The sequence below is a fragment of the Equus quagga genome, chromosome 9 (assembly GCF_021613505.1).
Source record: "Equus quagga isolate Etosha38 chromosome 9, UCLA_HA_Equagga_1.0, whole genome shotgun sequence".
Lineage (NCBI taxonomy): Eukaryota > Metazoa > Chordata > Mammalia > Perissodactyla > Equidae > Equus > Equus quagga.
The window spans coordinates 61,773,229-61,799,332 of NC_060275.1; the positions used below are offsets into that span (position 1 = coordinate 61,773,229).

General features: G+C 45.5%; 1 protein-coding gene across 2 annotated transcripts in view; it reads left to right on the forward strand.

Moving 5' to 3' along the window:
• LAMA1 (laminin subunit alpha 1) overlaps positions 1–26,104 on the forward strand; it is a 148,532-nt gene that overhangs the window by 59,630 nt on the left and 62,798 nt on the right. For both annotated transcript variants that reach the window (XM_046671019.1, XM_046671020.1), the window contains exons 10-23: positions 988–1,148; positions 2,081–2,221; positions 3,408–3,581; positions 4,960–5,061; positions 6,020–6,231; positions 7,037–7,148; positions 9,803–9,913; positions 15,602–15,729; positions 17,199–17,285; positions 17,985–18,196; positions 22,946–23,052; positions 23,367–23,547; positions 24,172–24,308; positions 25,008–25,244. In XM_046671019.1, coding sequence (XP_046526975.1) covers positions 988–1,148; positions 2,081–2,221; positions 3,408–3,581; positions 4,960–5,061; positions 6,020–6,231; positions 7,037–7,148; positions 9,803–9,913; positions 15,602–15,729; positions 17,199–17,285; positions 17,985–18,196; positions 22,946–23,052; positions 23,367–23,547; positions 24,172–24,308; positions 25,008–25,244 — 2,102 coding nt within the window. The remainder of the gene's footprint in view (positions 1–987; positions 1,149–2,080; positions 2,222–3,407; positions 3,582–4,959; positions 5,062–6,019; positions 6,232–7,036; positions 7,149–9,802; positions 9,914–15,601; positions 15,730–17,198; positions 17,286–17,984; positions 18,197–22,945; positions 23,053–23,366; positions 23,548–24,171; positions 24,309–25,007; positions 25,245–26,104) is intronic.

Here is a 26,104-nt window from a genome sequence, read left to right on the forward strand (position 1 = left end):
TTTAAAAAAAAAAAAAAAAAAAAAAAACAGCTTTATTTTGTGATATAATTCGCCACCACACATTTCACCCAAGTGAAGTGTGCAATTCAATATTTTTGGTATATTCGTGGGTGCAGCCATCACCACAGTCTAATATTAGGACATTTTCATCACCTCATAAAGAAACCCCTTACCCTTTACCAGTCACTCCCCATTTCCCTCCACTGCCTCCCCCCAGCCCTAAGCAACTGCTAATCTGGTTTCTCTCTATAGATTTGCATCCTGGATGTTTTATATTTGCCTGGATATTTTATATAAATAGAACCATATAATATGTGGTCTTTTGTGACTGGCTTCTTTCACTTAGCCTCATGTTTTCAGGGTTCATCCATGTTGTAGCATGCACCAGTACTTCAGTTCTTTTCATTGGTGAATAATACTCCATTGTTTGTATCCACCATGTCTTATATGTCCGTTCATCAGTTGATGAACATTGCAGTTGTTACCACTTTTTGGCTGTTATGAGTAATGTTGCTACAGAAATTCATGTACAAATCTTTTGTGGATGTATATTTTCATTTTTCTTGGGTAAATGCCTAGGAATGGAAATTCTGGGTCATACGATAACTCTATACTTAACATTTTGAAAAAGTGCCGAATGGTTTTCCAAAGGTGCTGCACCATTCTACATTCCCATCAGCCTCTGAACTTTTCGCCTCTGTTGTCTTTCCTTAAACCAGGTGTTGACAAACTGTGGTCCGTAGGCCAATCTGGCACACTGCCTGCTTTTATAAATAAAGTTTTATTGGAACAGAGCCATCATCATCGGTTTACGTATTATCTACGGCTGCTTTCAAACAATAACGGCAGAGTAGTTGCAATTGAGACTCTTTGACCAAAAAAGCCTAAAATAGTTTGTCTATGGCCGTTTACAGAAATAGTTTGTTGACCCCTGCTTTAAACCTCTTTTACCTTCTTGTTGGGTCATTACCATTCTTTCCTTCCCAGGGAAGTGGCCAGGTCAGTGTCCATGCAAGGAAGGCTACACAGGAGAAAAATGTGACCGCTGCCAATTTGGCTATAAGGGCTACCCAGCCTGCGTCCTCTGTGACTGCAGTCCGGCTGGCAGTGTGAACGAGGACCCATGCTCAGAGCCTTGTCTCTGTAAGGTAAGCGAGGAGGTTAAAGCTGTCCCTCGGTTTCCTGAGAAAGCAGCGTATTCCATTGGCACAGATGATCAATTTTTGAGCAAAGTGGCAAGGTGTAGCAGAACTCCTCCCTTCCCGCCAACCTTGTGAGAAGCACGGCGTCTGTCACAGCGAGTTGGCTGCAGGACACGTCCCTGGACTTAGATGTGCACCTGGTGCTTTTTTGGTGCCTTCTGGGCAATGGCCGTATATTCCAGAGGGATTTCTGTGGCTTCCTAGATGAAACTAAATACTGCATTTCTTAGACCTTGACTATTACTCTCCTATGACATTCTTTTCCAGCTTCATGTTTAGAGGAAAACTAAGTGAATACCAAATACCTAAGATTAATTAAAGGCGGATATATTGTTTTGAATTTCTCTTAAAAAGGAATTGGACAGAGATCAGAAATGCATTAACTGGGTACCAGGGAGGTGTCTTATTGGGCCATGTGATATTGTTAACCATTTCCCCTGTAATTCTTGGGACTTCCCTGTATCTCATGTGTTTATTCCTCTGTAAGCAAAGTCTTAGGCACACATTATATATGACTTAAAATAATCTTGAACGTTTATTTATAAAACAAACAACTAGATAGCCCTCTTCGTATTTTAAAGTGCTTACAAGATTGGTAAAAACGGAAGATTTAAAACAAAACCATACAAAAAAGCCATTTCAGTATAATGACCAGGCTCTGAGACCCCTAGCCTCATACTTGACTACAAAATCCAATGATAATTATTCCAAAATATCTATTCTGGAAATATGACATCATGAGGCTTCAAATCTGTTTTGAGCTTCTGTTCATTTACCTTTTTCTCTGAATCACTGAACGTCTTTCTTGTTAATGTCGTTTTAGTCTGTCTGCCTGGAAACATTGGTTTCAAAAGCTCGTCTTTTACTCTAACTTGCAGGAAAATGTTGAGGGGAAAAATTGTGATGGCTGCAAGCCGGGATTCTATAACTTGAAGAAAGGAAACCCCCAGGGCTGCTCAGAGTGTTTCTGCTTTGGCGTTTCTGATGTCTGCGACAGCCTTTCTTGGCCCATCAGTCAGGTGGGGGCACCTTCTGCGAGTCAGGGTTTAATAACTGTGCCACTTCCGATGAGCTCTCCAGTAGCTGTGTAATGAAGCTGTGAGGCTGACTTTCCCCGTAATACCACTCTCGCCCCTTTGGAATGACATGGGAATGGATCAAAGGCAGCCTGCTGCTGAAGTCTCGCCGAAGTTTATAGCTCCTGTGTTTGTTCCCACGCACGTTTCCCTGCAGAAACAATGCAATGATACGGTATTGTAGAAGCATCGTGTTTAATTTCTGCTGTGGGGAAATGCATAGAGATGTGGGGTCAGGTCTCACTCCACCTGCCCCACACTGGTGTCAAGCCAAAAGCACACCAGGAAATGGGGCCATGCAGAATTTTCCAGCTGAAAGAAGCTGGTGAGGGTGGGAACGACAGGGATTCAGAGGGCAGGCAAGGTATCCTCGGTTGTTTGGGAATGGGGAGTTCTGGGGGGATCAGCTCAAGGGAAATGCCAGATGGTGACTAGAGGAGGACAGAGTATGACAGCTGGAGGGTAGAGAGGAGCAGCAGAGTGGAGGGCTTGTCCACGGTGACCACCTCTCCTCCCAGGCCCTGCCCGCATTGAGCACTGGGAGGGTGGGGTGCTGTTTCCTGACTCTCCTTTCCCTCCCCCACCTGGCACTCAGGCTGGAGAGCAGTGGCAGGGGCATGGGGGAGGGGCAGTTCCTGGCAGCACCTGAGAGAGGAGGAGAGTTCCTGTGACCACTATGCTGGGGTGACGGCTTGTCATTTCAAGGCAGGTGACAAATTGGGAGGCTAGAGGTTACTTTTATATATTTTTCAGCATTTGGGTAAAAAGCAAGGGGAACAAAGAGGAGTAAGTCAGGGTCAGCAAAAGATATTTTATTCAATGCATTTATTAAGGTCATTGTATTTTATTTATCTAAAATTTATATCCATGGCCATTACAGTTTTGCTTGCCTGTTTGCTTATGATTGATCTGGGTCTGAGCGACGTGTGGCTCGTTCTCAGGTTTTCCCGGTCCTTTGACATACAGAAGGGTCACTGCTCCTTTGGTTCCGTGGCCACTGTGTGTTAACAGCATCCCTAGCTGGGCTTTCTGGATCTGTCTCTTCATCGTGAAGATATTAGCGCTGAACTGGGTGAAATCTAAGGTGACTTCCATTTCATAGTCTAAAATTCTTGGATCTTTTTTTAAGGTGAAAGATATGTCCGGGTGGCTGGTCACTGACTTGATCAGTCCAAGTAAGATCCCGTCTCAGCAGAACGCACTGGGCGGGCGCCCGCAGCTCAGCATCAACCACACGTCGGTCATGCAGAGGCTCACTTCCAAGTACTACTGGTCGGCCCCCGAGGCCTACCTCGGAAATAAGGTACCTCGGGGATGGTCGTCTGGGGACAGCACCTTGGCATCTTGGACAAAGATACATGCTCTGGCATGTTAAGAAGGATTTTCAACTTTTTCTTTTTAAATAGTCTTATTGGTTTTGAGTGTTTGACAGGACATGATGCACGTTTACTTACATCTGACTTACAGGGTCTTATTTATCCTTGTTTGGCTTTTTATTACATCTTTAGAATATGAGCTTTTGTTCTTCTTGGCCTGGTCACAGGTGTCAGGTCTGGTCCCCTTCTCCCGTGACAGACTCTCCTCTCCTCTGGGTCCCTGGATCACTGGGGCCTTTGTGAAGTGTCAGGCACATGCCTGCTTTGTTTAGGTCGTGGTGCACTGTCTTGGCCCCCGCCCCTGGTGGAAGGCCCGGCACACATAAAGCCCTCGGCAAGGGCCGTGCACTGGGCCTGTTGCCCGGCCCCCTAGCGTCACTGTCATGGCACACTGTTTCTCGTACGAAGTTCTGTTTAGGAACATCTGTGTTCCTAACACAAAATGGTGATTCTACAGAGTGGAAACTTGGTTAGTGTGATTTGACTGTCCCCTTCAGTGGCCTGGTCCTGGTCTCCCCCAGTTACGGCACTTCTCTCCAGACCGACGGATCTAAAATATCTTCAGTGGGCTCCTTCTCGGGAACTCTAGTCCTTGCTCATCTTAACCATGCATTTGGCTTGTTTTAAAGTAATGGCATATTTTCATAATAGTGTAGGTCTTGTAGCTTGGTAAATTTATGGTTAATTTGATGATTATATTTTAATCCTATAGTTTGTTTTGTGTATGTTTAAGTAGTGTTTATTTTTGAAAATGATTATTTTTCCAATCAAATTATAATCCTGGAAGATGTTTTCTGCTTATAATATGATCTTATCACCAAAAGTCAGTGGGTTTTTTGTTTTGTTTTGTTTGTGTCTCTTGAGATCATGTGTCCAATCTTGTTGTGCAAAGATTGGATTCTGAACATCACATTGTTCTCACATGCCTGGCAGAAAGATGATCTCTATTTTACATTAAAGGATATCTAGTCAGGAAGAAAAACCTTTAATCCTTTCTTTAGCTGATCAGACGTGTTCCTTATTGTTCTCCTACAGGCAGTGAGATCCAATGTTGAGATTGTAGCCATGGACCAAACTCCCACCCCCTCAAATATGTCAGTGAAATGAATGTCTGTTGTGTGATTAGCAGAAGTTTATAGTCATTTACCTTGGGGTCTCTAAGAAGGATTACTTTTTTCTTGTGTGCGTTTAAACAATATCCTGCATTTTAGTAATATCGATTAAATAAAATAAATGATCACTTCCTCTTTCTGAGGGGCCATGACCATTTTCCCCTGGGTGTTCACTCTCACGTCAATGTTCTAGCTGACTGCGTTTGGTGGGTTCCTGAAGTACACGGTGTCTTACGATGTTCCAGTGGAGACAGTGGACAGTGACCTCGTGTCTCATTCTGACGTCATCATTAAGGTAACTGCTTTCACATAGCTTTACTATGGAGCTGAAGGGCCTAGTGGGGTGATGGCTTCGTGGCTCAGAGTGGCTAAGGGAGGCCAAGGGGTAGTAGCAAAGGGCTCGTGGCCAGATGGTCGTTCAGCCTCGTCTGGACACTGCTGGGACTGAGAGTGAGAATTCTGTCTTTGGGCCCGTTTCTGGAACTGCCTCAGGACAGCACATGCTGCTCTTTCCTTGATCCCTGCAGCTGACCCACCTTTTCACATTTAAAAGGGAGATGGGTTTTTGCTCCGACCTTGGAACTGCCCTTTCGGCCCTTTCAGTCCCTCTTTCCCTCCTGCCTCTTTGCCTCTGCGTGTGAGTGATTAGGCAGCAGTGCTGGGCAGTGTGGGGACAGGAGGTACGTTGCCATCTTTGTCCTCAACCTCTGTCCATAGCCCTGTATCCTCACTCTCCCCCATCACAAACAGCTCCATCTAGAAGGATTCCCAAAGTGGTAAGAATCCACTTGAGGTTGTTGTCTGCGGTGTCTGCACTCCTCTCCCGTGACCTCTAGTGACCTGTGCCTCCATCTTCCACCTGCAGCAACTGGAAATCATTTTTGTTAACAGCAATTTTATGCAAAGCTAGAGGTATATTTATATACTTTTCCTACTTCTGTTCTCCAGTTAAAGATTAAGGGTGTCAGATTGGTTCCTTTGAGTAAAACTGTGGACAAATGCATGACTTACTTTCTTTTCTGAGATCCCAGCAAAGGACACAGTCTTTAGGTTCATTATCCGAATCCCTCTCCGAGGAATGCAGTGACGTCTTTTCTCTCACGGTTCTGGACCAACAGTTAGAAGCAGCGTTGCAGACCCTCCCCAAGAACCTAAACACACATGAAAGGCCACGTTGCTGAATACAAAATTTACTTTTTTTTTGCTCACGAAATTGAACTACAAATGTATTTCCTCTTGTTTTTCAATGTTAGGGAAATGGACTAACTTTAAGCACGCAGGCTGAGGGCCTGTCGTTGGAACCCTACGAGGAGTACCTTAATGTGGTTAGACTTGTGCCCGAGAACTTCCGAGAGTTTGGTAACAAAAGGGAGATAGACCGTGACCGGCTGATGACCGTCCTTGCCAACGTGACACATCTCTTGATCCGAGCCAGCTACAACTCTGCAAAAATGGCTCTCTACAGGTGTGTATTGAAAGGGAGGGGAAACTTATGGTTGAGGGCGCTTCAGTCTTGTCTTTATTATCATATATTTTAAGCTGAATATTTTTTACACTGTTATTTTAAGAACACAGCTAATGGAACTGGCTATGCTGAAGATTGTTTTTGTTAAGATAATTTGATTGAAGATGTAAGAATAGCTGCCCATAACCACTGTACCTTTTAGGAGACAGACCTGGCGTCAAGATCTGAAACTTTCGGGAGGGCTTCTGCGAAATCCCTGAGGAGCTCACGGTTGTCTGGACCATGTTGCATCTGGTTTTCACCCTCCCAATGTTAGTGGTCTTAGATTTTACACAATCTATTTAAGCTAATGTGTCCATTCTTGGTCATTTTATTACTTCAAGAAGGTCCATTTCTGGCAGTGCCTGGCTCAGCATAAACATTGGATGAAGCTAAAGCGAACACAGCATTGCACATTAAAGGAGAGTCTCTCTGTGTGAGAGAGAAGACGATTGAATGGGTCAATTTTTCTGAAGCGCCGCAGCTCCAGAGGGACAGCTCAGACCTTTCCCACAGCCGTGTGTGGGCAGAGCACATCTTTGCGCCCAGTGTTGAAGCATTTCTAGGCAATTGCGATGGCTCCCAGAAAGCATATTGTTAGGAAAATCTTTAGTTACTTCCAAAATTGTTGCAAATCTTTAGTTATTTACAAAAATCACATCGCTATTTTGTTTGAATTAAATCTTTTTAAAGAATCTGTCTGGGTTGCGGTGTTGGATGTTGTTTGGAGTATGTAAGTCATATAACGACCCGTGTCTGTCTATAGGTTGGATTCTGTCTCTCTGGACACAGCCAGCCCCAATGTTATAGACCTGGCCCTGGCCGAGGACGTGGAGCGCTGCGAATGTCCCCCAGGCTACATGGGCGTCTCCTGCGAGGTAGCGTCCCCCTCCCTTCTTGTCTTCTTCTTCCTGTTCTTTCCTCAGGGGGAAAAAGGTGCATTGAAGGTGATGCGGTGATGCACATTTGAATTTTAACTTCAGAAACCCACTGTTTCTAAACTTCAGACTTTTGGGGGCTCTTGGAATATTGGAAGCCACGTTGTTTGAAGAAATCAAGTTCCTCTCTCAGGGCTGGGCTGTGGCACCTGGAAGCGCGCTCCGTGCTACTCTGTGCCTAAGTTGACAGGAAGGTTGCGACACCTGTGCCATAGTTTGCATTTCTAAGGAGGACTGAACTTGGTTGTATTTGAACATTTACAAATCAACAAATCATTGGCATGTGACTGGAAAGCTTTAGACAAGCCAGGCCCAGTTTTGAGACCTTTTGTGGCCCGTGGTTATGTTACTTAGGTGGACTCCCCCCCCACATATGAGGTATGAGAAAATGCACTCGCAATCGTCAATAAAAGTAATCTGTTGCTAAAACCATTTCGAAATATATTTTGAAATAATTTGGACATAAGTATTAATAATAACTCTCTCTTACTGAGAACTTTCTCTGTGTTGGAGCTTTTCTAAGCTCTTTCCATATGTTACCTCATGTCACTCTGACAACAGCCATATGGGGTAGGCACGTCATGTACTTCCTGTTCCGCAGATTAGGAAACTGAGGCACAAAGTGATTAAGTTGACCAACATCACACAACTAGGGAGTGGTCATATCAGAATTTGAACTTCATCCGTGCTGTTAACCATTGCATGATCCTGCCTGTCCTGTGTTCATGATTGACTGTGATTATGAACATTTGTCATTGGCTGTGATTTCTTGGCAATAAGTTTTTCAAATTGAAAACTTTTAACCTATAATTTGCTTTTATGAATCTTTATCAATTATATACTTTTCAGTTAATAAAGTTGGCCTAATGCTTCATGACGTAGATATTTAACTAAATATTTCAATTTTAAATATTTTGCAAATTTCTTTTTGGAACCAACGAACTCTTTTTTAGATCTCAAACATTTATTTTGGTGCCGGCCCCGTGGCGCAGTGGTTAAGTTTGCACACTCTGCTTCAGTGGCCCAGGGTTTCACCGGTTCGGATCCCGGTCGCAGACATGGCACCGCTTGTCAGGCCATGCTGAGGCAGCGTCTCACATGCCACAACCAGAGGCACTCACAACTGGAATATACAACTGTGTACTGGGGGCTTTGGGGAGAAGGAGAAGGGAAAAAAAGAAGATTGGCAATAGATGTTAGCTCAGATGTTAAAAAAAACACACACACCCATTTATTTTTAGGCTCAACAAATGTTTGTAGGTCCTAATCCCTGCATGCCAAGTGCTTAATGGATAAACGACCCTACAGCCACCTCTTAGAATGTGGGACATGGGAGTGGGAGAGCCGGGAATCAGGGTTGCCCAGGCCAGCTAGACCAGGAGAGGGCAGCAGTGAGCTGCTGCTGCAGGAGCTGACCAAGTCTGCTTGGCTTTGGAGGGAAAAGTGCCGATGTGCATGGGACGATGGCCCAAGCAAGCACAAGAAGCTCAAGACACGTTTTCAAGTGCTTTTGTTAGGCAGAGAACTCATTCTTTAATCAAATTCTTATTCAGGAGCTGACTTAAAGAATCAGGCAGCTCTTGGTTAGGAATGGAATTCCCGAGAGCACTCTTGCCACCACACGGACCTCCAGGCAGCTGTAGACAAGTCTCCTGTCTCCAAGGGGAGCACGCCTGCACGTGCATATATTGTTTGTATAATTAAAATGCTCTTTTAAGCATTTTTATAACAATAAAAAACAAATCCACACTGCCTCTTCACATGCCCCCGTGGGAGCGTGCTGGCCTGCAATTCCTTGTTCCCCGCTCTGCCCTCTAAATGCATTTCGTGTCTGCTGTGGCCTTGGGCAGACCTGTGGACTGAGATCTTGGAGGCATGCATACCTGGCTTTGAACATTCCACTGGCACATCGGGCACGTCATCTAACTGCTGTGTTCCAGATTCCATATCTGTAAGATGGAGGTGATACATCTCAGGGTTGTCACGAGGTTTAAATGACTTGTTGTGTCTGAGTGGTTCCCAGCTTGTCCTGAGCAGGGAGTGGCTAGATGCCCGAGCTGCCTGTCCAGGCTTGTCCCACGGAAGGCCCACCCGGATGCTTGCTCACTTAAATGGCTGCATCTGGCACAGACCTGCACTGGGACACTTTGATGGCAACTAACTTTAAGCAAAAGAAAAAGTTGAGAGAAACAGTCCTCTTGATGGAAACACGATTTAAATGGCTGTGGGGTCCGTGATTTCTGAGGGTATTGCGGTGGAATACCACCAAGGTGTCTGCTGACTTACTGCATGACTGTTCAGTTTTTGTATGCATGTTTCTACATTTAAAGAGAAATAAGGAACTGAATTGTGGTGATGATTGCACAACTCCGTAAGGTTACTAAAAAAATCATTGAATTGTACACTTAAAATGGGTGAATTTTATAGCATGTCAATGATACCTTGATAAAGATGTTTGGGGAAAAAAAGGAAAAGAAGTTTCTCTACTCCTAGAAAATCAAGCAGTTTATGTTTCTCGTGCACGGGTGGGAAGTTTATTTGTGCGCCATCCAGAGCTGCCCTCACCGCTCGGGTCGCCGGTGCTTCTTTTGCAGTCCTGCCTCCCCGGCTATTACCGCGTGGACGGAATACTCTTCGGAGGAATTTGCCAGCCCTGCGAATGCCACGGCCACGCGGCGCAGTGCGACGTCCACGGCGTTTGCTCTGTGAGTCTGTTGCTGAGGCCTCGAGCCCCTGCCCCCTGCCCCCTGCCCCAAAGCCGTCTGCTGTGCAGAAGCCATAAAACAGTGCTCTTCCCCCGGAAACTGCCCTGCCCTGCAGACCCCGAGGGGAATTTGCAGATTTAAGTTCATGTCAGAAAAGATTTCCTGCTTTGTTCTCCCCCTTTTTTGGAAGAAAGTTACTTTGATGACAGTGGGAAAGGGACATATAATGTTATTTCAGGTTAGAATAATGAAAAGTAATTATTTACTTTGCAAGATTATAAGGCAGTGTCAAGGTAGAAAACATCCACTGATTAAATAAAAAGGATCAAATCTTTTAAATGCAAGCGCTGGTATTTTTTAAAAAATTGTATTACATAGTATATCATAAAAAGAAGAAGAAAACTTCTAATAATCACACTCATCTGTACAATATATAATGCTTTATAGTCGTTAGCTTGGATGAGCTCTTCAAAGAAGTCCCTCTTGCATGCAATATGAGTTGAAACAGGGCTTAACAACTATGTAGTTTATCTTGAGAATGAACTTCGGGGCAGATACAGGGCAAGACTTGTTTTTAACTTCAATCAGGAATTCTTTTAGGCTCTTATGCCTGGAGCCAGGCCACACTCCTGGGTTCTGATGGATTCACTTCTCACACATGGAGTGAAAGCTTATGAGACTCAGCTGGGCCCTCGTCCCTGCACAGGGAAATGTTCATACTTTTTCCCAAAGAGATTGGCTGAGTCGCAGGGCTAGCGAAAATTAAATTATCAGGCCCATGGAGAAGATCTCGGCATGATGTCTCTGATTGCTTCTCCCCCTAGAGCCTAATTTTTCTTTATTCTCTAAGCAAAGCTTTCATTTTGTTCTTTGTTCATTTCTTTGACCTAAGTGAAGCATCAGCAGGAATTGTGTGAAGTGACAGTTTGCACAGACGCAGTCCCTCCAGGGTCAGCTTCCTCAGGCACACAGCTTCCCATGGTTTGGTGAGGCTGTTGCTTCTGTAGCATCTCGCCCTTTTCATTGAGTTTTGGGCCAGGCTTTGGAGGCCCTCTGCCAGTATTCTGCCGGTGGTCAACCTGTCCTGGTTGTGCCACCTATGGCTTTAGTTACAGGTAGGCCGAAAGCGTATTTGCACATGCTGCCATTAATATATTTTTACAAAGATGTAAGCTCAAAGTGAGAATGCTAAATAGCAACTGGCCTTAAAGCTCTAGTTACAATAAATGGCAATAATTTTTATAGTTTTAATTTTTTTTGGAGAAAATTCTAGATTTACACAAGGCTTGCCAAAATCGTGTAGAGAGTTCTTGCATAACCTCGCTGTGCTTCCCGATGCCCACATCTTGCTTAATCGGAGTAGAGTTATCAGAACTAAGACATGAACAGTGGCACACTCCAGCTAAGTCAACTACAGACTTCAGTCGGGTTTCATCAGCTTTTCCATTCGTGTGCCTTTTCCTTTCCAGAGTCAATCGGGATCCCACCTTGCCTTCCACGGCCTTGCCTTCTTCACTCTGTGGAGCTCCTCAGTCTTTCCCTGTCTGTCCTCACCCTGACACTCTCGAAGGGCACTGGGCACTGTGTGGAGCGTTCCTCATGGTTAGGCTGAGGTTCTGTATTTCTGGCAAGAAGCTGTGGACGTGGTGTGCCCTCTCCGAGCATGCTGTCGGGGGCCGTGATGCTGCTGTCTTCTTCCTGGGGTGTTAGCCTGGCCACTTGGACAAGGGGCTGTCTGCCAGGTTTCTCCACTGTGAACTTATTATTTTTCCCTTTTTAAGTAATTAATGTTTGAGGGGACAAAACTAATAAAAATTTAGATTGGAATTTAAGGAAATATAAGAACTTGGTAGCATCATTTATCTGTTTAATCTACTTTGCTTTTTTTCCTATTCCATTTTAGAAGAAACTTTTTCATTCTTCCCTTTGTATAAGTGTTCATAGCCCTTGGCCTGTACATAGCCATCCAGCTTCTAGGAGTTCGCTCCTTACTTATGGTTTATTAGTAAGAAGCTTCCAGTTGTTCTCAGTGCCCCATTCGCCTTTTTTTAAGACTATTGTTAGAATAATTTTAGGTTTACAGCAAAGTTGAGAGGAAGGTACAGAGATTTCTCATATACCTCCTGCCTGGATGCGTGCAGCCCCCTCACTATCAACGTCTCTGGCAGCGTGGTCCGTTTGTGACAGTCAGTGAACTTGCGTTGACACGTCATTACCATTCAAAGCCCGTAGTTTACCGGAGCCCCCATGCTTTTTTCTGAGCTCTTTCCTCTCTTATCCCAAGGAGAAACCAGTTTATTTTCCTTGCGAAGAAAGGGAGTAAAATGCGCTTGTGCATGTCTTGGGCCCTTGTGTTTTCCCTTTTCCAATCAAGAAAAGAAGTTTGTCCTCCCCAAGGAGATGAGCATTCTTGTCCCTTCGCAGACCAGACCCACCAACAGGGACGGTCACCTAAAGGGATGCTGGCACACACCTGAGAAACCATTGAAACAGACCCGCGGTAGGTTTTTCAATAGAGCTCTATAGTAGTTTTCCCAAAGACAAAGAAGACCCTGTCTGGCCCTTTGAGCAAAGGAAACATATCATAGACCTTTGTCAAGTGTACATAATCAAATATATTTTAATGAAACTAGTTATTTTCTATAATACTTTTACTGTAACCATGTAGCTGTTTACCAAGGCCAGTTGCATTTTGAGTTGATTTGGATTAATTATCAAAAAGAAGGTCCTATGGTGGATGGGGAGAAAAAAAGAAACTAAGACATTGCTACCAAAATGTGGTCTGAGGACCAGCAGCATAGGTGTCATCTGGGAGCTTTTTTCGAACACAAAATCTCGGGCCCCATCCCTGACCTCTTGAATCAGAATCGACATTTAACCCAGGTGATTTGTACATGCATTCAAGTTTAGAAGCTCTCGTCTAGGATAACCCTAAACAAAACTGGTGAAACCCTAAATAAATACAATTGTTTATAGTCCCAAATTAAGTTTAGTATTTGGGGTAACTTTTATCAACCTCAGGAATTATACAAAAATATGTAGTTTAGAAACTGGACCTATTGTTTAAATTTTTGGATGAAAAATGGCCAGTACAGTATGTGAAATGAGTGGCTGTAAGAGAAGGGGTATAAAGGGAAATGGAAGGCTAGGTGGACTCCAAGGGAGAGGAAATGAGAGGAGAGGCCCCCCGGAGGGACTGGGGGTAGCTACAGTCAGGGGTGGGCAGAGGTCCTAGGAGAAAGCTCTGGGTAGTGTCAGCACAGCGTTGGGGTGGGGGTGGGGGGGGCGGGGACCTGGGAAAGAATGTGTGTAAGAGTCGCAGCATGCCCTTGGGCCACGCAGCTGCCCAGGTGCAGAGCGTTCCCCACCCCCACTTGGCCCTGCACACCTCCCATACAGCTGATTCAGGGAGATTTTACTTTCTAAAGAGATGTCTTAAATGAGGAAAATAAATTGATTGTATTTGTTCACGAATTTACCATTTCTGATGCTCTTTAATCCTTGGGGTAAATCTGTGGTTTCATTCATCTGGTACCACATTTCTGCCCCCTGAAGAGCTTTCTTTAGCATTTCTCCAGTGCAGGGCTGATGGCCAACACCTTCTCTCTTTTGTTTATCTAGAAATAGAAAAGGCTTTCTTTCACTCTCAGTTTTGACACATACTTTTGCATAGTCTTCTTTCAGCACTTTAAAGTTGTTCTCTTTGCTTATGGCTTACGTTGTTCCAAATGAGAAGTCAGTGGTAATTCCTATACACAATTCTTTGTTGTGCCTTTTTTTCCTGCCTGCTTTTTAGATTTTTCTCCAGGTTATGATCACCTTTTGTTTTTTTACTTCTTCTCATTTCTAGTAGTTTTTGTTACCCATTTTAAAAAACTTGTTATTTGGAAATAATTTTAAATTTATGCAAAGATTGCAGGGATAAGGATAGTACTTAGAATACCCACCGTTTACCCAGAGTCACCTGTTGTTAACATTTTCCCCCTTTTGCTTTATGATCCTCCGTCTCAATCTATCTAATCCTAAAATTTTTTTCTAAACTGCTTGAGAATCAGTTGCATGCACCATGTCCCTTTATCCCTGAATTCTTCAGTGTGTTTGTCCTGAGAATAAGGATATTCTCTTAGGTCCCATAGTATAGTATCAGCTTCAGTACATTTAACATCGATGCTTTACATTTTGTAATCTACCCTCCATTTTTTGATTTTGTCGGTTGACTCAATTATATCCTTTATGGCACTTTTTTCCTCCATTACAGGCCCACATCTAGGATTGTTGCATTCTATTGTCGTGTCTCTTTAGTTTCCTGTAATTTGAAATATTTCTACAGAACTTCTTTGTCTTATATAACATTGGCATCTTGAAGAACACAATAATTTTTCAAGAAATAGAATATCTCTCATCTTGGGTTCACATTTGGGTTGTCTTGTTGTAGTTAATAAGCAGTCTTAGGAAGATACTTTAAGACCACACAAGGATTCTATCCCTCATGAAAATTACCCCTTAGATTTAGCAGTCATTGATGATTCTTGCCCAACCAGTACTTAACTGTGTTTGCAAGAGGATGGCTTTTTAGCTCCAGCCCATGCTTCCAGTTGGCATGCAGCCTTCTGCTGTAAGCAAGAACTCTCCCTACTCCCACATGTTTATTTATTTACCTACTTGTTATCTGTCTGGACTCATGGATTCCACATTTTCCCAGACTTGGCTAGTGGGAGCATATCCAGCAGTTTTGGATTGCATTGTTCAATGAATATTGTTACCTTGTTGAGTTTCTGGGTTTTGTTGCTTTCCTTGAAAGAACAAGGAGGCGTCTTTTGGCGGGCAGTTAAATTATTGCAGGTCAGCTTGATTGTTTCAAGGTTTGTTTGAAGCTTTGTCAGGGTGGGTCTGGTATTGCCTTCACTCTGGGGCGGGATCAGCCTTACAAACAGCCTACAAACAAGTTTTTCTTCTGGGTTCTCTACTGAGTGCCCTGGGTAAACGTTTAAGTGTCTCTCCACATTGGCTGGTTAGAATTCTAATGTCCCTGAGCTCTGTGTGAGTTCTGGATCTTTTAGCTTACTGCTCACCTGGATTTCTTTGCCCTCCTGGAGTCGCAGTCTCCACACGAGCAGCTTAGTATTCAGGAGCCGCTTGAAGGGGTCTCCTGTGCACATTGCTGGGGCTCTTACTCTGTGAAGCTCCAGTCCTCTGTCCACATTCCAGCAGTTCAGCCTCCCCACGCTCTCGCCTCTGTCTCCTCACCTCTGCGAGACCACCCCTCTATTTGGGCACCCCTTCCCCCCACTGCTTGGCAAGTGTCTCCAGGCAGAACGACCTGTGGCTGTAGGCCTCGTCCCACTGTCTCCCTCTCTCAGGGACTGCAGGCCTGCACCCTCCGTTGGCCAGTGCCTGAAGGCAGGTGTTCCATATATTTTGTTCCAGCTTTCTAGCTTTTTCCTACAGAAGGGCAAGTCTGGGTACCAGTTACTCTGACATAGCTGGGAGTGAAAGCTATTACACTTCTCATTTATACAACTTTAAATTTGTTATTAGTTCATCTAGAAACAGGCAACCCCTCCTCATATAATAGCGTTTGGTGGCTTGTTTAGCATTTGTCTTTTGTTTTTCATTTGGACTTCAAGTTGTTTGTGGATGAGTCTGAGAATCCTCTGAGGAAACCTTCTTTTTCTGCATGTGTCCTAGGCGTGCAAGCACAACACCACTGGGGACCACTGTGAGCAGTGCATGCCCGGCTTCTATGGGCGGGCGTCCCGAGGGACTCCTGGGGACTGCCAGCCGTGTGCCTGCCCCCTCTCCACAGCCTCCAACAAGTAAGCCTGGCACCTCCACCAGCAGACCCTGCCTGGCATGGCCAGGATTTGCATCCAGATGTGTGAATTTTGCCCAGCGGTGATCATTGAGGACTGAAGGTGGAGGAGTGGGTTCTCTGCTTTAAAAAACGTTTGGTGGGTTAAACTAGGCAAGGAAAGTTGTGTGACAGCAAGAACATATGCATATTGTTTTCCTCTTGGTCTAATACTTGGTCATCAGTCCTTTCACAAGTATATATTGTGTGCCTGCCACTGGGCCACAAAGTATAGGGGACACAGAGATGAATAAAACATTGTTCCTGGGCTTAAGGAGCTTTTGCTCTAATGACCAAAATATGTAAATTAAGGCTAATTGAGAATGGGTTGAATTCATTGATAGATTCAACAAGTATTTATGGAGTGCCTACTATACATGGGTATCATGGTGGGTGCTCTGAGCATCACACTGTCCCTCCCGGGCTGCGGGCCCCACAGACTCCGCAGTGAGGTGGTGTGATCATGACTACAGTGGAGGTATGTCTGCTGTGCAGTGGCATCTGCCAGGAGTGGCTCTCTGAGGAAGCTCTTGATCTTGATCTGAGTCTTGAAGGATGAGAAGGAATTTGAAAGCAGCAGAGAAGGGCATTCTAGGCAGAAAGAACTGAGACTGCCAAGGTATGGCAGCATAGAAGGGCTGTTTTGAGGAATTGCAGATGATCCTGGAGCTAAAAACATGAGGGGAAGTGGAAGGAGATGGTGATGTGCAAGGCTTTGTACATCGTGCTTGGGCGTGTGTTTCCCGCAGGACAGTGGTTTGAAAGCCTCTTTCTGTCTCACTAGTTTACCAGAACTCTTCCTCCCCTCACACCCAGAGGATTCCCCCATGGGGATTTTTATTTGAAACTCCAGTGTATAAAAGAGATACAGTCAAAGCTACTCTGATGAAATCATGGGAGACTCTCAACTGCCCCCGTACCTGCCTTCGCAGGCCTCCCAAGACCCAGGAACAGAGTTTGAAGAGACCTCGGTCAGCAGTGGGGGTCCTTTGGGAAATGCTGCCTACCGAAGTGCAGGAGCCTCTTGGCTATTGTGTGTGAGCAAGCTCACTCTTGGCCAGTGTGGGCAGGGCTCTGAGGCAGGCAGACCAGTTTCAAGGAACCCAGAGGAGAGGAACACGGCTTGACCAGGAGCATGAGAGCAGGCCTCCTGGAGGAGGAGACAGCTGAGCTAGGCATTGGAGATGAGCCGGGCGAACCCAGGCGGAGAGGGGAGAAGTGCCCTCCAGGCTGAGGATGAGCAGGAGCAGGGAGCAGCGAGTGTCCAGTGCCCATGGGGTGGGCTGTGTGGTCGGGAGCCTTGGGCTCTGGGCTAAGGAGTGAGACCCAGTGAAACTTTATAAGGACAGGAATGGTAGAAATTAAGCATTTGAAATAGTTAGAAATTCTGCACCATCCATTAGAAAATTGCATTCATTTCTAATGTTTTGACAGTTTCAGCCCCACCTGCCACCTAGATGATGGAGACAAAGTGGTCTGCGACCAGTGTGCCCCGGGGTACTCGGGGGCTTGGTGTGAGAGGTACTGTGCATTGCTCAACTGGTTTCCAAAAGTTGCATTCACGTTTTTTAAATATAAATCTTACGTGTTCATTTTTAAGTTTGTAGTTTAGTGTGGTTTTGGAGTTTGGGTATGTAGTTATTATTTCATATAATTATAGGTAAAAGCCAGTATATGATTAAAAAATTAATGTTGAAACTCCCTGGGAATTTTCCAAGAATAGCATTCTATCTCCTTGAGCTCGTCTGAGTCCTCCTTAACGACAACAGGAACAGGAAGCAGTCACATTACTGTTCACACGTTTAAATAGCCTGTTACTCTGGATAGCTCCATGGGGGGGAGGTTGATTTAACACTTGTCTTCTGGCACCTGAAAGCCAGTGTTGTCTTTTCCCACACGTCAGTCTTAGTGCCAGGCTCTGGCTAAAGTCCATAGGAGAGCTGTGGCACATCCCAGAGAGGCGGGATGCGGGCTGAATTGGCCTGTGCTGGCTGCACGTCCCTGTGGATATATGGCTCATTTCGGACATACTCCTTGTTCTTCACAATGAGTGAAGGAATTCTATAAATGTCTGAACTTGGAGTTGCATTCCTTTCACAGTGAATTTTATGTAAAAAGAGTCAACCTGATTGATTAACCATTCAGAGAATCCCTGGGTGGTGGGGTAATGTCTAGAGTAATTGCATTTATCTGGATCCCTCTTTTCAATCTTTTATACAGATGCGCAGACGGTTACTATGGAAACCCAACAGTGCCTGGGGAATCCTGTGTTCCGTGTAACTGCAGCGGCAATGTCGACCCCTTAGAGGTTGGTCACTGTGATTCTGTCACCGGAGAATGCCTGAGCTGCACTGGAAACACAGATGGCGCCCACTGTGAGAGGTGTGCTGCTGGGTACTACGGGGACGCTGTGACTGCTAAAAATTGCCGAGGTGAGTCATGGGCTGTGACACTGAGTTTATTGCCTACGGCCGTGTGAAGTCTCCATCCTTCCACTCACATGTATCAAAAAGTGCTCAGCCCGTGAGGTAACTTGATCTTGAATGGTACTTGTGTTAATGCCGGATAGAGACCCAAGACCTAAGCCTTCCCCTCTACCCTGTGTTAGCGCGATCAGCTACTCTCAGTGAAGGTTAAATGGCTAGAAAGTATGTGCCCTCTGTCCGAGGAGAGAGTGGTACTTTACAACGTACCGCCACAGCTCCCAGGGACTGAGAGGAAGGAACGGGATGCTCAAACTCTGTCACCTTTGCGGAGGAGATGCTAAGGGCTTTCATGAGGCGGTGGGATTTCAAGGTGTGAGGTGGGAATGGGAAGACCGTAGCCCCGGAACTGGCACGTCTTGGTGGTCTGCGCCTGAACTACTGAACCCACATCGCTCCACAGAGCTCTGCCTAGATTCTTGAAATTAGGGAAAAGTAGATTCTCATGTTCCCCAGATGAAACACTTACAGCCTCGGGACTGATAGAGCCCTCAGGTTTTTTGCACATTTCTTGAAGGAGTGAAAGAGTAAAAATGGCAATTATAAATTATTTTGATAATTTCCTACAGATGCTGAAGTCCTACTATGCTATTACAACATGGGGACACAAGAGGGTGCTAGTGATACAGAAAAGATATTTTTGCAGGCGGGCATGGAGAGAGTCACGTTTTATACCCTGGGCCCATCAGGCTGGTCCTAGCCACACGGCTACCTCAACTGGTCACTGGAGGAGGATAGTTAGGCTGACTGGTACTGGTCTTACGCTTTCCCAATTCTCATGTCATTTCTTTTCATCTTTACTGCAAGCCTTGTTGATTCATCCCTTAGTTCATCTGTCATTTATTAACTCTGTAACTTCCCAGGCACTATCCTAAGTACTATGATAGGAGTTGGAAATTTTTGGCCCCAGTCCGCTGGGGGCTACATGTGATGGTGTAGAGAAGCACATCCGTGGATCCCAGGCTGTGGAATCTGAGGAATGTGCGTCAGAGTCCAGGGTTGGTCATCGCCCAGCTGTGTGACATTAGGCAAATTTATTAACCTCTCTGAGCCACTATTTCCTCATACATAAAATAGACATAATTATATGTGTACATTAAGGCTTTTCTGAGAAGTCAGTGGGATAACAAATGTGAAGTTCTAGACATCAAATGGCAGCTATTATAATCGCTAGTAATAAAAGCAGTAATTTTTATTATTTTTCTGTGTCAGTGTTGTCCCTCAGAAATATAAGCTACGCATGTAATTTTAAATTTTCTAGTAACCACATTTAAAAAATTAAAAGTAAACTGGTGAAATGTATTTTAATAATACATTTTATTTAACCTGATATATGAAAAGTATTATCATTTTATCATGTAATCAGGTTTTTAAAGTATTGAGAAACCGGTTTCTTTTCTTTGATACTGAGTGTTCCACATTAGTGTATGTGTCACAGCTGCCCTCAGTTAGGGTGCTGACTTTCCGTCACAAGTGCTTGATGTGTGTTTCAACTCTATGAGGTCCAGTGTGGAGCAGAGGGCCCCCATGTCCAGGCCCTCAGACGGACTACAAAGTGCTCCGTCCGGGGCCAGAACCCGCTCCCTGCCTCGTGTGCCCGCAGTGGGAAGCTGCTGCACTGTGTTGCGAGGCGATGAAGAGAGGCGTAGGATCGAAGCCCTCAGTGATGAGCGGATGTGGGGAGAAGGGTCAGGCAGGAGAGACTCGAGTCTGGGCCCAGGCTGCGGGCCGGGTGGCTGTGCTGCTTACAGGCTGACACTGGCCAGCTCTCTTTAGTCTCTGGGCATTTATAATTTTTGTTCTTTTCTCGTCTCCTCTTTCCCCATGCCTAGCTTTGATGAGATGAATTCCTACAACTGTTGCTGGGTAGTCACTAGAAATCTCTCCAGGTCTATCATAGGGGTCCCTCTCGTGGACTGTCCACAGTCTCGACATGCTGATGAACGGCCACGCCGCGCTAGGTTAACCAGGGACCCCGCGCTCGCTGTTCCCGGGCTCCCTGTGGGAGGGCTCCCGCGGGGCTGCGCAGGCGCGCGTGCTCAGGAGTCGGGAATCGGGAGAAGCGGAGCCCGGAGAACCGTCAGCTCCGGCCCGCGGATGGAAGTGGTGGGGGTGGACTCAGCTGCCCGGGGCAGAGACGCGCGAGGGAGAAGAGGGTTGTGGGGACCCTTCTCAGCTCTAACGTTAAAGGACCTTCTATGAAATAAGTGAAGTGGGCATCATTTTTATATTGTGGGGTTCTAATGAGAGTTAAAAGATATGTAAAGCACGGGGCAGTCGGTAATTGACAACTATTTTAAATTAGTATTATTCTTAACATGAACAATTTTTATTAATAATCGCTATTATACTTGCTACTATAGAAGGATAACTACTAATAGCTGTGTGATCTATGGCAAGTTATGCAATCTTTTCAAGTTTTAGATGTCACATCAAAAACGAGAGAACATTATAGTGCTTCCCTCCTAAATTTGTCATGTAGGTTACATGAAATATTGACTGTAATGTGACAGGCACAAACTGCCGATAGGTGTGACTTGTTATTATCATCGATATTTTGTGATGATCATACTCACAGTGAACTTTGAATTTTCCCCAGAGGAAGGGGAAGCTTTAAATGAGACAGGCGCAGAGGGAAATACACGAGAAACAGGAAGGAAAGCAAAGACCAAGTGTCCCAAAACCGGGGTACCAGTGAGGTTCAAGGAGAGAGCGGCCAGTGGGTCCTGCCCTGTAGAAAGACACAGCAAGATGAAGACTGCACCTCTGCCCGCTGCGTCTGTGCCTGGGGAGTCCCTGGAGACGGCAGGAGGAGCAGGTTTAGCAGACAAGGGGCCAAGAGAGCAAGCCTGGACTGTGCTAAGGGGAAGGGAGGGAGAGAAGACAGAACCCTGGAGAGAGCGTTAAGAGTGTGTTTGTGAGAGTGAGGTGTATGTGACAGTGTGTCAGTGTGTGTGTGATATTTCCAATGGGAGACAGTTGAGAATGGTTGCATGCAGAGAAGTGTTTTAAAATCAGGTTTTATTGTTATTTAGGTGTGGCAAGATCTGAAGATCAGGAGGTGGCTACCATTGAAAAGATAGTTCTTGGGCCAGCCTGGTGGCCTAGTGGTTAAGTTCAGGGCACTCTGCTTCAGCAGCCCAGGTGCACTTCCCGGGCATGGACCTACACCACTCCTCTGTCAGTGGCCATGCTGTGGTGGCAGCTCACATACAAAAAGAGGAAGATTGGCAACAAATGTTAGCTCAGGGTGAATCTTCCTCAGCTAAAAAAGAAAAAAGAAAAGAAAAGATAGTTTGTTACTCACAGATGCCAGGAGGACACACCACAGCATGGGATTGACCATGTAGGGGAGTGCCCAGGTCGGTCAGGAGGGGACCTGTGGGCTAACGCCTTTATTGTGGTTTCCACGAGAAGGAGCAGGCCAGGCAGGGTAAACAGGTGTAGGACTGGCTGGTGTGAATGAGGTCCACAGGCTCTGGGCCAGGGGGGCTACCCTAGTTGTCTGATACTTGGCCCTGGGTGATGAGGGCAGGTGGCGGGTGCAATGTGAGAGTCCAATAAAGAAGGGACAATGGGGTGGGCTCGGGTTGGTGAGTGTGCATATGAGGGGCGTTCTGGTGGGAGCTTTTACCGTCTCTAGGAATTGACTAGCCCTGCGAGGGGCACTCTCCAGGGTTCGCAAGACCCCTAAAGTCAATGCATCAGAAACACAGAGGGAAGACGGGCGTGTTTCACACAAAGAGTGTGTAGAGTGTTGGAGTCAAGCTGCAGGTGGGCAGAGCAGGAGGGCGGCAGTGAGTGGTCCGCAGAACTGCCCCCGCCGCCTGCAGGCCCCCGCATGGTCCGCTTGCGCCAGGGACAACCGCGGGACCGCGCTGCGGGGGAGGCGTGGCCTGCGCTGCGTGCCCGTGTGCTGGGGCTCGTGGTCGTCGGTGCAGCTGCTGCCTTTCTTACGTTCTGCTACGATACGACAGCCAGGGTACATTTTCTGAGTGCAAGCACTCATAAGTAGTATACGTCCTTGGGATAGTTTATCAGTGAGCATATGAAACAGTTTAAAAGATGTGCATATTAACAGCTGTGGTATGAATATCAATTGAACATTTCTTCGAACCGTTAAATTGCATCATTTTGAAAATGTGGGGCACTTTGCACCTTAAACATCAGTGTTGTCACTGCAGATAAAACTGAAATGTGTGGCGTGAAGGTAAGTGCATTAGAGCTACAAATGACTCGTGACTGAGAACAATTGCCTATTTTTCATTTAATTATAAAACGTAATATTAGTTATCTAGGTGGTTATAACCGAGCTTTAAAATATTAACTATATACCTGATTGGAATTAGAGCAAATGACTAAATTGATTTTGAATTTCCCTTGCATGTTTTTTTGAAGATTTGTTGATAGACATTTTAAAAATTTCAAGGAATTCATGAAATTGTTGAAGTTCGTTTGCTAAATATTATCTTCATACCTTCGGTAGTTTTTTTCTCTAGGTGGTTCCTTCCACCAATCCTATTTTGGCTTACCCTTCAGAAAAATACTAAATTTTTAAAGTTATGGCGAAGTAATAACTTTTTTTAAGTTTTATGATTTGAAACATGAATGTTTAGAATTTTCCCTCTTGGGGTTAAGGGATTTTATTACAGCCATACCCAGAAGTGGGCACAAATGTGTCTGTTGTGTGTGTGTTAGCTTGTGAATGCCATGGACAAGGCTCCCTTTCTGGTGTCTGCCATCTTGAGACTGGACTCTGTGACTGCAAACCACATGTGACCGGACAGCAGTGCGACCAGTGCTTGGTAAGATGCCTACTGGTCATTGCGTACAATTCAAGTGTTTGTCAGTAATGTCCACAGTTGATACCTTAACCTTGGTTCAAACGAAGTGGAATTCATGACTGCCAGAAAGAGCTAATGCCCAAAACACAGCTGGTGAATGCTGTGCGTCCCTGTCTGGAGAGTGTGTGCTCAGTTTACAAAGGAGTGGAATGATGTCGTGAACACTGTGATTCTGTGAGACGTCCTGTGTTTGGTTTGGGAAGCGTTCTCGTAGGTATTAGTCACTTACTAAAGCGTGCTTTGGCCTCCATGGTCCTGCGTCTCCTGGGAGCCAGCGTGGCTATTACGGCTTGGACACAGGGCTCGGCTGCTCGCCCTGTAACTGCAGCGCCTCGGGCTCCACGTCGGACGACTGCACAGAGGAAGGCCAGTGTCTCTGCGTGCCAGGTGTCGCCGGGGAAAGGTGTGACAGGTGTGCCCGTGGCTTCTATGCGTACCAGGATGGTAGCTGCACACGTAAGCTCTTGATTCGTTGTTTGAGATTCTGTAGTAATTCCTAGATTTTTCTCTGAGCACTCCTTTGACTTTTGACTAATTCTGTTAAGTTCCTTTACTTTTTCTCTTCTTAGCATGTAGGATTTCATACCTTTTTTTCAGTTTCCTGATGCCTATTCTGGGTGTGTCCATAAGCTTTGGTCAGGCACTACTAACTGTGTGAGCTTGGAATACTTAACTTCGCTTAGCTTACGTTTCCTCGTCTGTAAAATGGGGAAGTTAATTATGATCTCCATCTGGGATTTATTTTGAAGGTTGCGTGTAAAGTTCTTAGTACCGCGGCATTTGGCAAAGACTGATGCTCACTAAATATTAGCTCTGTCTGCTCCTCCCACCTTCCAAGCACCTTTCTTATCTGTTCTCTCTCTCTCCCACTCTGCCCCCATTACCTCCCCTCTAGCAGCCTCTCTCCACAAGGAGGAACAGCTACCTCCCGTGGGACATGGAGGGGTCTTGGGAATCATGACGTCTGTTTTAGGAACCAGAAGAATGATTTAGATTATTCATGAAAGAGAAATCACTTGTAGCATCAACTCTCACCCCTTCAGTCCTGACCTGTAAACAACACCTCTGTCTCTGTCGTAGGCTGTGACTGTGCTCACACTCAGAATACTTGTGACCCAGCATCGGGGGAGTGTGTCTGCCCTCCGCACACTCGAGGCGTCACGTGTGAAGAATGTGGGGACGGATACTGGGGCCACGATCCGGAGCTCGGGTGCCAGGTGCGCATCGTTTGTGCATTTTCCTGACTGAGAATTCCTTTGCTGTAGCAAGTTTTGCCCCTTTTCTTGTATCTATTTGTTTGATTTTACCTGTTGAATAGCTTTATGGCTTATATTTAAAACTCAGTACAGATTGTAGGAGTCACAGTGGAAGAAGCAGCTCCCTTAAAGTACATCATTCTGAGTGTTCTTCAAGAATCTGGCTGTGAAATTGTTGGTTAAAAGATCAAAAATTTATTTTAGTGCCCTTTAAATATATTCTGCAGTGTATACTATGGTTCAGGAAAAGGCACAGACCACTCTCTTGGGGGGTTTATGTTCAGTCCTCAGCAGTTCTGTTTTTCTGTGTAACTGTCATCAGTTAAACTTAGATATAGATTCTATGATGAAAACAGAGGAAACATTACCCAATTTTATTATCTAAAATAATGTTGCGGGACTGTTTGGATCTATTAAGTAGATTGAATTTCAGCCACAGTTTTGGCCTCATGTGCACGGGCCACAGAGATGCACCAAGTCCAGCCGTGTAGTCCCTGCTGCCTGTTGGCACATGACAAGGTGGATCCGTATGGCAAGAGGGAGAGAGAGCCATGCGTTGGTATAATTTTCCCAATTTTGTGTTTTCCTGTAATCTCAATATGTGTCCATTATGAAAATGTAAAAGCTGCCTTTTTACTTATTTAGTGTTTCTTCTTTCAGCCCTGCAACTGTAGTCGTGTAGGGTCAGCCAGTCGCCAGTGTGATGCGCTCACTGGTCACTGCCAGTGTAAGCCTGCGTTCAGTGGACCGAGCTGTGGGCAGTGCTCCCTGGGCTACAGGGACTTTCCAGACTGTGTGGCCTGTGACTGCGACCTGAGAGGGACGTTGGCAGACACCTGTGATGGGGAGCAGGGTCTCTGCAGCTGTGCAGAGGACACCGGCACCTGCTCTTGCAAGGTATTGGCCCTCGGCGCTCCCTTCCTTCTCTCGCACTTGTCCTCGTGACTTCTGGGCTTCCAACTATTTAAACAAGCACCTAGGTTTAGACGCTGCTCATAATGAGTTTCACTCTGCCGTCTAGGTCTGAGTGTAAACTCTGTGTGTGCTCTTCTGGAACGATGGATGATTCTCTAAATGGAATTTCTCCTGTTTATTACTAGTGTCAGATGATAGGACTGATTTGAAACACATGCTGAGTTTTCTATTATGAGTTCCAGTTGGCTGAGTTGCTAATCTGTCCTGGATATACAGGTGAAATAGATGATGCAGGGCTTCAAGTAGATTTGTGATTTTAAAGCTAGTAAGTTATTCTCTTGTATGTGCTTGCCAGACTGAAGGAAATTTGTTTATTATTTTCCCCAGAGGTGAGATTTCAACATCATGTTGAATTTCATGTCTTTCCATTAGTTTTCTCATTGTGCCTTGTTATTAGGAGGTCATTGGCCACCTTCTCTGGTCCTTTCCCAGGGGCTGGTGAGGTGAGAACCACAGGGTGGTGGGTTGGTTGGTGACTGGGGGTGAGGAAGGGAAAACTCATGTAGATGCCATGGCCTGGGAGTGATGAAAGCATCAGCGGACACATTTTTGGCTTACCACATCTCTGCTATCGGCTCTCCTTGCAGACTGTCAGAACAGGAAGCACCTGCCTTAACAGTCACCTGGTTGGTGGCTCTCCACCCTGACTCATCCTCAGAGTCACCTGGGGCCTCCAGGAGGATTGTAGGGCCCGCTCCAGGAGATTCTCACTAGGGAATCTGTATCTTCCAAAGGCTGCCAGGACGATTCTGGTCATCAGCTCCGTTTCGGAGTCTCTGCTT